This window comes from Ctenopharyngodon idella, chromosome 3 (genome assembly GCF_019924925.1).
Source record: "Ctenopharyngodon idella isolate HZGC_01 chromosome 3, HZGC01, whole genome shotgun sequence".
NCBI lineage: Eukaryota > Metazoa > Chordata > Actinopteri > Cypriniformes > Xenocyprididae > Ctenopharyngodon > Ctenopharyngodon idella.
In genome coordinates this window covers 48897256-48907229 of record NC_067222.1, presented here as the reverse complement: position 1 = coordinate 48907229, position 9974 = coordinate 48897256, and the positions used below count along the sequence as shown (strand labels likewise).

The following is a 9974-nucleotide window of genomic DNA, read 5'->3' as shown; positions in this document are numbered from 1 at the left end:
CCAAAGTTTTGAATCATTAAAAACTGCTGTCTGTCTTTATAAACAGTTTCACCCTTGATTCAGTAGCCTATCATACATTTCAAAGAGTTTGTTCTAGTCAGTTTGATGGTCCATTCATACCACAAGGCTTCATTAAGTCAGGACAATTAGCCTATATGAACTTTAACAACACAGTATTTACAAAATAAACTGAAATGATTATAGCCTACTGTCTCCGTCTAACCACAGCTTTACACAACCAGCAGAAGCTTGAATAAAGATAAGCGGCACGCAATCCTTTTTGTTATTTCTGTGTGATTATGTTTATGTTTATAGATGTTTTGTCGTTGTGAACATATTTGGCGCGTCTTTGATTATTACTGTTGGCGTCCGATGACATCACCTCTCGCGACGTCCCTCCCCTCATTCAGTCAGCGTCGAGTCTTCTGAATCAAGGCAACCCGTTCACGGTATTTCACATATTTGCTCAACCATCAAACACACTTTATGCAGTTTGTTAAGCGACATGCTCGTTTCTGTATTGTTTTCATCGGGCACAGCTCTACTTGTGCGTCTTTTCTGGCGTCTTCCTGCTGAAATAAACATTTAGTGCAGCATGTGAGGAAAATATGTTGAATTCATTCAGACCTGAGCGATTTTGTGTGTTAGTTTATATTATTGTGTCGGTGTTTTATAGTGAGAACTGTTACTGAATGTCAAGTCAAAAGTGAAAGTTTGAGATCTGTGAGGGAAATTGATGGGAATCGATTCCGAGTTTTGCTGCTGCCATTTTCATTATATTTATTTCTCTGTCGACATTTATTTTTGGCAGATTACATTTACTTGTTAAATTTGAAATATACTGAACCTGTAGGGGAGAGTGGGGTAAGATGAGACGTTTTTTTTATTTTTTTTTTACATGTGGTCCACAAGAGTATCTTGTAATTTCAGGATGTTTCCTATCATTTTGAATGATCAGAATATGACAAAGAGTTCTAAAAATATGGCTTCTTATAAAAGAGTTCCTGTGGATCAATTTACCCCAGGTTAGGGGAAAGTTGATCCGAGTCGGTGGGTAATTTGCACAATCTGGGTGTAAACTGAACATCTAAATGAATCTAACCTCTTTTAAAAATTAATTTAATAATCAAATTACGCTTTACAAATAGTCATTTTTCTTTTCTTAAATCTAACTTAACATAAAACCAATCAAATGAAGCTGAAATATCAATATCTTTAATTGTTTGGATTTCTGAAAATATGATGAACACCAAAAGTTCTTACCATCCCAAAAGCAGACTAAACACAGAGTTTGTTGAGTAAAAAAAAAAAAAAAAAAAAAAAACCTGAATCAGAATGAATGAATAAAGCATTTTAGTCAAAAAGGTTCTTGCCACTAGTTTTTCTATAATGTCGAAGATGTTTGGCCATCAGGGACTACAGGTGGAAAGATATGATTAAGCATCTTTTGGTTCTTGTCAGAGAAAGATTTGGTGTAGTATCAAACTAAAAAAGCAAACAAAATTGATAAATATAATGAAGTTTGGCACTGGAAACGTTAAATATTACTGGTGCTCTTTTTTAAGTTTTATGATTTTATGATTATTGTCAATTCTGTATATAGAACGTCACTTGTTAATGATTTAATAACTTTATTGCAACTACAATTAGATCCACATGGACATATTATGCTGCTGTAGCATAGTTATTTACCTGAGTGTCATTACTGTTTTTGTATTACTGATGTCATATTGTGAGAAATAACAGTGTTGTCTTTCAGTAGAGCAGTTTTATAGGCTTTTAGTATATATATATTGACTCAAATAATCAGTTTCTAACAGCAAACACTCAGAATAAAGACAGACTATCTGCTGATGATCTGAATGTTTTGTTGAATGAGTGTTGATAGTCTGAGGCTCATAAATATTAACAGCTGCTGAAAAGACTGAATAGTTCCTAGTTCACCTCATTTATTATGCTGATCTGCTGTAAATTGACATTTAAAGCTCATTTCATTGGTGTCAACAGACTGAGGGGATTTGTTGGTTTACTAATTTATTTCTGTCTTCATGCTTTCAACAGTTTCTCATTTATATTTGGAAGAATTTACATTAAATTACTAATTATTTTCTTTATTTCTGCGTGTTGTAGAATATTTTATAGAGAATAATTGAATTGAGTGTAATCTATGAGAATAATACCAAAGAAATTATACTTAAATCAAAATCAATCAATTTTATTTATATACCACAATAAGTACAACAGTAGTTGGCCATTGTGCTGTACAAGAGGATAAATATCTAAAACAACAAGATTATTGATTACTTATTCTGGCTCAGGACAGAAGCCTAAGAGAAACAAAGTATGCCACTGGAAAGGAACGTGCCTGCTTATGGCTACCTATTTCAGGCTGGTTGGAAATGCACGGTGAAGCCCTTGTCTCATGTTCACTGCTTAAATACAAGTATGGAATGTATTGATTATCTTTGAGGTGTTAGAGACTGGACTCTGGAGTTGCTTTTGCAAAAGAGCTAAGCTTTGTTACTTGGATAATAAAGTTTTTTCCTGACATCAAAACGCGAAGAGTTCAAGAGTGATTTTTAAAGAAGACAGACTACACAACAATAGGCTATAATTTTAGAGTTATGAATTGAATGAGCATGAGTTATTTTATGATAGACAGATCGACATGCTTAGATGTATCATTTAGGCAAGTATAAAAACAAACTGATATAACAGTAACTGATATAGTTTTGATTTTGGCAGATCAGCTCCTCCCACAGCAACCACATCATCAGTGAAGCTCCTCCCACAGCAATTCACCAATAAATGTTCCCTTCAGTCTACAAGTAAAGACGATCATCAAAGCATCAGGAAGAGCTGAAGTCTGCAAAGACTAAGTTTATTAAAGAGGACAGTGAGAACATGAGTGATCCAGAATCCTGCAGAATGAAACACACTGAAGATACTGAAGAACAAAGAGGTTGGTGTTTATTCTTCATTCTTTATTCATTCGTGATGCTGAACATTTAGATAAACGGTAAACTATGAAATGGGTACTGATTTTAAACAAATGGTCAGTAAAGGGAGGTTTGAGAAACTTTCATATTGATTGTCAACATCTGGTCAAACTTAGTTTATGTCTGGTTTATCTAGTTCACAATATACACATATAAATATATAAATATATATATATATATATATATATAGTAAAAATAGTAAACTGTATCAAGTATGAACTTTCCAGAATGGCTGACTGGATTGTAATCAGAACTTAAGCAAAATCTGATTTATCGTTACTGATGAAGTTGTATTTCTTATAAATTATAGAAGTTATTCATAGTTGTAGAGATTATTCTTCTTATAATAACTTTGGTAACAGGGTAAATGAATGTGATCACAGCCCACTGAGTGAAGATGCGTAAAAGCTTTTCCCCTCCTGTCCTTCCTTGGTATTTGTTTCTTCTCCCCCACTCCAATCCCTTTAGCCATTCTTCCCTTCACTGAGTTCACTCTGAGTGATCACATGAAAATATAATGTTCTTTGTCAATGCGAGTGAATTAACAGTCATGTTTGGTATCCTTTGAAATGTCTCAGTGCGACTGGTACAATGCTTTCGTGTCCTGCAAACAGACTAAAATGTAATATAAGTTAGAGAGTTTAGAGATACTTTGCCTACTGCAGAGGGGGTGCCCTTTCACACGGTCTCTTATTCCTCAACAAGGTGTGAACTACCAAAGTCTGTGATCCCTGTCAATGCAAACTCCAGCTGTTATTTCATGCTTCCATTTGGAAAATGTTTATCTTGGTCTGAGTGCTTAAGGAAATGCTGTGAATGGTTCAGGATAATTCTGTAACGCTAAATCCCTATCTTTCAGAAGGCTCCACGATTTGGGGAAAAATCTTAAGTGAAAATTTATAGTGATTTAAAACTTTTAATAAAACTGTAATAACTTATTATTTAAAATAAATATAATGTAATACATAGAAAATAACTATAATATGTTTATTTTATAGAGACTGATTGTATTTTATAGAATCAGATTGATGAGTTTGTGACCATGAGATACACATTAATGACTGGCATGAGACTCTTAAGTGTCATTGGCATCCAAATGAAAATATAAGAGTTACATAGAATAATCAAATGTCTAGTTACATTGATTATATAAATGACCAAAAATCAATTGCCATTCCAACTGAAATTCAAGGTTGTGATACAATGGAGTCAGATAAATACTTAATTAGAATTAAATTACTTTGCGTAAAGACGAAGCAAGCAGGAAACCTTTAACCACACCATTGGATACCGACTTTTGGCCAGTTGGGTGGACCTTACACAGGGTTGAGTAAAACATGTTAGACAGCTAATGCTAATTAAAATTGTGAGTTTAAAACTAGTTAAAGCCATGGTTGCTCTAGACCTTGAGTTTGTACATTTCTATGGACACTGCAAGCTTGAACTGGAAAGCAGGAATAAAAAGGTTTTAGAAAAATTTAATAATCTAAATGTTATCAACATTATGACACTATTGCATATATTTAATGTTATTATTATGTCATGATTGTGTTGTTCATGAAATATTTAATATTTCTCACTTCAGAAACATGGGATGTGTGCCTGTATTAAAAAAAAAAAAAAATACTTGGAAGATCAATTTCTCATTCATGGAAAGTTTCAGTGACAAGTATTTATTGTATAAAATGCATCAATGATTATAACATTTTATATAAGTTGTCTATTACATCAGGGTTCACTTTTTGTCCTTCACTTCATATTTCTCTTTGAATTATTTTGATGTACTGAAAATGGAATTCAACTTTTTCTGCATTTCAGACCTGATGGAAGAAAGCGAGGAGAGTGAAGAACTGAGTGATGTGGAGGATGAACATGTCAAACCTGGAGAAAAACCTTTGAGTCGCTCAAAGACTAAAAAGACATTTTTAAAGCAAAGAGCCAAGAAATCTACAACCTGCACTCAGTGTGGAAAGAGTTTCAAAAACAAACAACGTCTTGATGTTCATATGAGGGTTCATACTGGAGAGAGACCATTCACATGTGATCAGTGTGGGAAGAGTTTCACACAATCAGTACACCTTAAGGGACACATGATGATCCACACTGGAGAAAAGCCATTTGCCTGTGGTCAGTGTGAAAAGAGATGTTCGAGCAAACAAAATCTTGAGCTTCACATGAAAGTTCATACTGGAGAGAAGCCCTTCACATGTGATCATTGTGAAAAGAGATTTTCAAACAAACATAATCTTAAGATTCACATGAGAGTTCATACTGGAGAGAAGCCATTCATGTGTGATAAGTGTGAAAAGAGATTCGCAAATAAATATAATCTAGATCTTCACATGAGAGTTCATACTGGAGAGAAGCCGCATGCATGTCATCAGTGTGGGAAGAGTTACACACAACCAGCACACCTTAAGGAACACATGAGGGTCCACACCGGAGAGAAGCCATTCATGTGTGATCAGTGTGAAAAGAGATTCCCGTACAAACAAAGTCTTGTGCTTCACATGAGAGTTCATACTGGAGAGAAGCCTTTCACATGTGATCAATGTGGAAAGAGTTTCACGTATAAAAATAATCTTGATGACCACCTGAGATTTCACACTGGAGAGAAGCCATTCACATGTGATCAATGTGGGAAGAGTTTTGCGCAATCACATCGCCTTAAAGGACACATGAGGATCCACTCTGGAGAGAAGCTGTTCACATGTGATCATTGTGAAAAGAGATTCTCGAACAAACAAAGTCTTAAGCTTCACATGAGAGTTCATACTGGAGAAAAGCCGTTCGCATGTGATCAATGTGGCAAAACATTTCTTACAGCATCACACTTGAAGGGACACCTGACAGTTCATACGAAAGAGAAGCCACATTCATGTTCTGAATGTGGAAAGAGTTTTTCACTGCTGCAAAATTTAAAAGCACATCAGAAAATGCATACTGGTGTGAAAGAGTACATGTGCTTTGAGTGTGGGAAGACTTTCCTTTCAGCAAACTGTTTAAAACTGCACCAGAGAATTCACACTGGAGAGAAACCTTACAAGTGTTCACACTGTGACAAGAGATTCACTCAGTCCGTAAATCTGAAAACACATGAGAGTATCCACTCTGGAGAGAAGCCACACACGTGTGATCAGTGTGGAAAGAGTTTCGCTATTAAAAGTTACCTGAAGATGCACATGAAGATCCATGCAGTGGAGAAACCACATCACCGCAGTTTGAAATCACGGTAAGCGGTTCATCTTTATGTGATGAGACACTTCTATGTAAGTTAATCACAGTCAAATCACCCAGTAGCCCAAGACTGGTCAACCACTGAAGCTGAGCAGGGTTGCCCAGGTGAAAAAAAGTACACTTCTATAATGTACTTAAAGTGCTCTATTTTCGTCCACTAATTTTGTACTTAAGATTATCTTAAGTACTAAATTAGAATTTTTAGTATATTAAGAACATCTAAGTGTGCTCAACTGTGCTATTTTGAGACACCATGAAATATGAACTAAAATGTGCTTTTTATATACTATCTCTGTATTTAAAAAATATATTTAGTTACCACTTGTAGTACACTATGGGTTCAAATGTAGTATAAGAAGTATCTAAATACAGTGTCTCAAAATAGCACAGTTGAGTACACTTTGATGTTCTTAAGAAGAATTTTTAGTATATTAAGTACAAAATTAGTGTGTGAAAATAGCATTTTAAGTACATTATAGAAAAGTACCTTCTTTTTTTTTCACCTGGGAGACTTCCTGTTAAAACTGGGCTGCTGCTGGAAGGGGTATTAGTGAGTCCAGCAGGGGGTGCTGCTCACCTTGTGCTCTGTGTGGGTCCTGACCGCCCTTGTGTAGTGTAATACGCACCATCCATCAGATGAGATGTTAAACAGAGGTTCTTACTCTCTGTGGCAAGGTTTCTCAACTCTTGCTCCAACCATGATCAAAATCACCTGCCTGTAGTTTTCTAGTAGGACCTGAATACCTTGATTAGCTTGTTCAGGTGTGTTTGATTAGGGTTGAAGCTAAACTCTGAAGGAAAGTGGTTCTCAAGGGCCAGAATTGAGAACCCCTGCTCTGTGGTCATTAAAATCCCATGGCACTTCTCATAAAGAGTAGGGTGTAACCCTGGTGCCCTGGCCAAATTCCCTCCATTTGCCCAATATCAATCATGGCTTATAAGCGCTATATAAACAGTCATGATGAGTGACAGGACATTTTGTTGGTTGATCTCATATCATGTCTTTTGGAAATGTTTTTGGCAGAAGTACCAGAAAGGAAGGAGAGGACAGAGATAACGCCAGTGATCTAGAGCCCTGCAGAATGAAACCGAATGATACTGAAGAACAAACAGGTTGGTGTTTATTCTTCATTCCTCGTTTATTCATCATGCTGAAGAACATGCTGATGCTCAATAGATTTACATTGTTTCAGAATAAGAAGAAAAACGAGAGAAATTTTCACCCACTAATGAAGCAAAGCTTTTTTTTTTTTTCATTTTTACAACAAACACTGAACCACAATTTAAATACTGAGCAAGCAAGCTCATTGCCTCCAGAAGCAAGGGCTTAATCAGCTTGTGCCATGTAGGAAATTTTGATTGCTTACAAATTACATGTCAAGCTTGCGCCATCTAGAGTTTCGTGACCAAACTAGTGATTTATAACACAAATCATCTTCATGACATTTAAATAAATCATAATCGAGCACAGCAGTTGTTGACCTGGGGTGTGTTTTCCGAAAGCATCGTTAGTCAACTATGGTCGTAAGTCCCATTGAACTCTATTGGTATAGACGGAAGTTGCGACCATAGTTCGCTTTGGGAAACGCACCCCTGATTGGATGGGATTAAAATGACTATTGAACTCATCAGTGATCTTGACTTTGGGTGTTACTTTTCATTTCACATTTGTCTCTCATTTAAAATCTCACATGATTTAATGTTTCTTTTAGAGCTGATGGATATGAACAAAAAAAGGAAAAACAGAAGGCAAAAAAATCTGTCACCTTCAGTGTAAAAAAAAAAAAGATTCACATGTAAATCAAGGCTGAAGATTCACATGAGAGTTAACACTGGAAAGAAACGGCTTTCGCTCTGAAATCACATCTACCTTCTCATTCTGAAGAAAGACCATTTAACTGTGAGCAGTGTGGTAAACATGAAGAATCACCTAAAGGTTCACACAAAGGAGAAGATTCATTCATAACATTACAGCAGAAAAGACACGGCTGTCGTGAATATGGCTCCCACGGCTCATCCTCCGGACCGCCGGAGGGAGCCATCACCGGAATATTGACTCCCTGCCATTCGGACTCCATTTCCCATAGGCCCTCATTCCTGGGACTGATTGCACTTTCACCTGCACCACATCACGCACACACTATTTAAGACACACACCACATCTTTGCGAAGTCTTGATTTGCTACGGTAGTCATTTCTGAGCGTTATTCTGTGGACTGATATCTTGTTATCACCCGGGCTGTTTATTATCTGTGAACCTCTGCCGCCTGCCCTGAACTTTGCCTGTACTCTGGACTGTGATTGTTTGCCGCCTGTCTTGATCCCTGCCTGTGACCCGTCTCTGATTCCTGCTGCCAGCCTCGACCCCTGCCTGTCCCTGACTACGGTACTGCTCTGCCCTTGTCTGTACTACTGCTGTGTTTAATAAAGCTGCTAATGGATCCACACACTGTTGACCCATCATTACAACGGCAGTGTATTTTAAATATGCAGGAATCCTTTATTACAGATGATGATCTGAAAGAGTTCTCTCTTTTATGAAAAGTAGTCATATTTTAAATGAACTCAATGTTCTTGTGCTTGCATAGTTCAGAAAGCGTGAATCTGATATTAATTTTTAACTCATTCTTCATTGTTTTTTATTTGAACATCGAATTTCTCTTCCTCTTCTACTCTTCCATGCAATTGCAGGATATACTTCATGTAGCTTTGAAACTGGCCTTTGCTGATGATTTGGCTGTCTTCGTTTTCAATTTTTCTTTTTTCTTTTTGTATTTGCTTCAATGATTGATTAAACTCATGACTCCTTTTATCAATAACTCATTGTCAGTTTTATTTTACGCTGGTTCTGCTTGCATCAGAAATTTTAGTTCTAAAAGCCATGAAGTTGCCTAGTATATTTGCTTTTTGAGCTTTCCGTGTCTTTATATTCTCAATAGTTTTTGAATGCCTAATTTTCATCTTACACATGACTGACATTAAATAAGATTGTTGTCTGTCTACTCCATTAACAGTTTCACCCTTGATATCCAGTATCATATATATATATATATATATATATATATATATATATATATATATATATATATATATATATATATATATATATATATATTTCAAATAGTTTTTTCTAGTCTGTTAGATGTTCCATTCAAACCACGAGGCTTCATGAGATCAGAACAATCACTATGAACTTTAAACAACACAGTTTTTACAAATAAACTGATTAAATGTGTGATTGTGTTGATGTTTATAGATGTTTTGTTGTTGTGAATAGTATTTGGCTTGTCTTTGATCATCTACACTGTAAAAAATAAAGTTGAGTTAACTTAAGGCAACCAGCTGCAAAGCATTTTTAATTTACTCAATTTTAGTGGCTTTGTCGTCAAATCATTTTTTTTTTTAAGTTCAGTAAATTATACCTTCATCAGTAAGTTCACATTACAGAGGCCTGAAGGCCGACCAATCACCGGTCTGCTTGATCCAACTTCAGTTCAAAGGGATGGGAAATTGGACCAAGAAAAGGCAGTCCACTTTGTCATCCATTCCATCCCACTTCCAATGTATTTAGTGGCCGCCAAATAATGGGTCTGCAGACACTGTTTATAGATGTTATTTCACAATTAATATCAATTTTAATTGATTAAACTACGTCTATCGCACTCAGCCAGATGTAGTCCACTATTTAGCGGCCACTAAATACATTGGAACCGGGACATTCTTCTGTTTCAGTCAATA

General features: G+C 35.9%; 1 protein-coding gene across 1 annotated transcript; it reads left to right on the top strand.

Annotated features, from left to right (window-relative positions):
* Nucleotides 1–286: 286 nt before the first annotated feature.
* Nucleotides 287–9221, top strand: LOC127508794 (gastrula zinc finger protein XlCGF57.1-like). The gene is made up of 5 exons (XM_051887168.1): nt 287–449; nt 2746–2962; nt 4818–6231; nt 7261–7349; nt 7949–9221. The coding sequence occupies exons 2-5, from the start codon at nt 2905–2907 to the stop codon at nt 8011–8013; spliced, it is 1626 nt and encodes a 541-aa protein (XP_051743128.1). The 5' UTR covers nt 287–449; nt 2746–2904; the 3' UTR covers nt 8014–9221.
* The last annotated feature ends 753 nt before the right edge of the window (nt 9222–9974 follow it).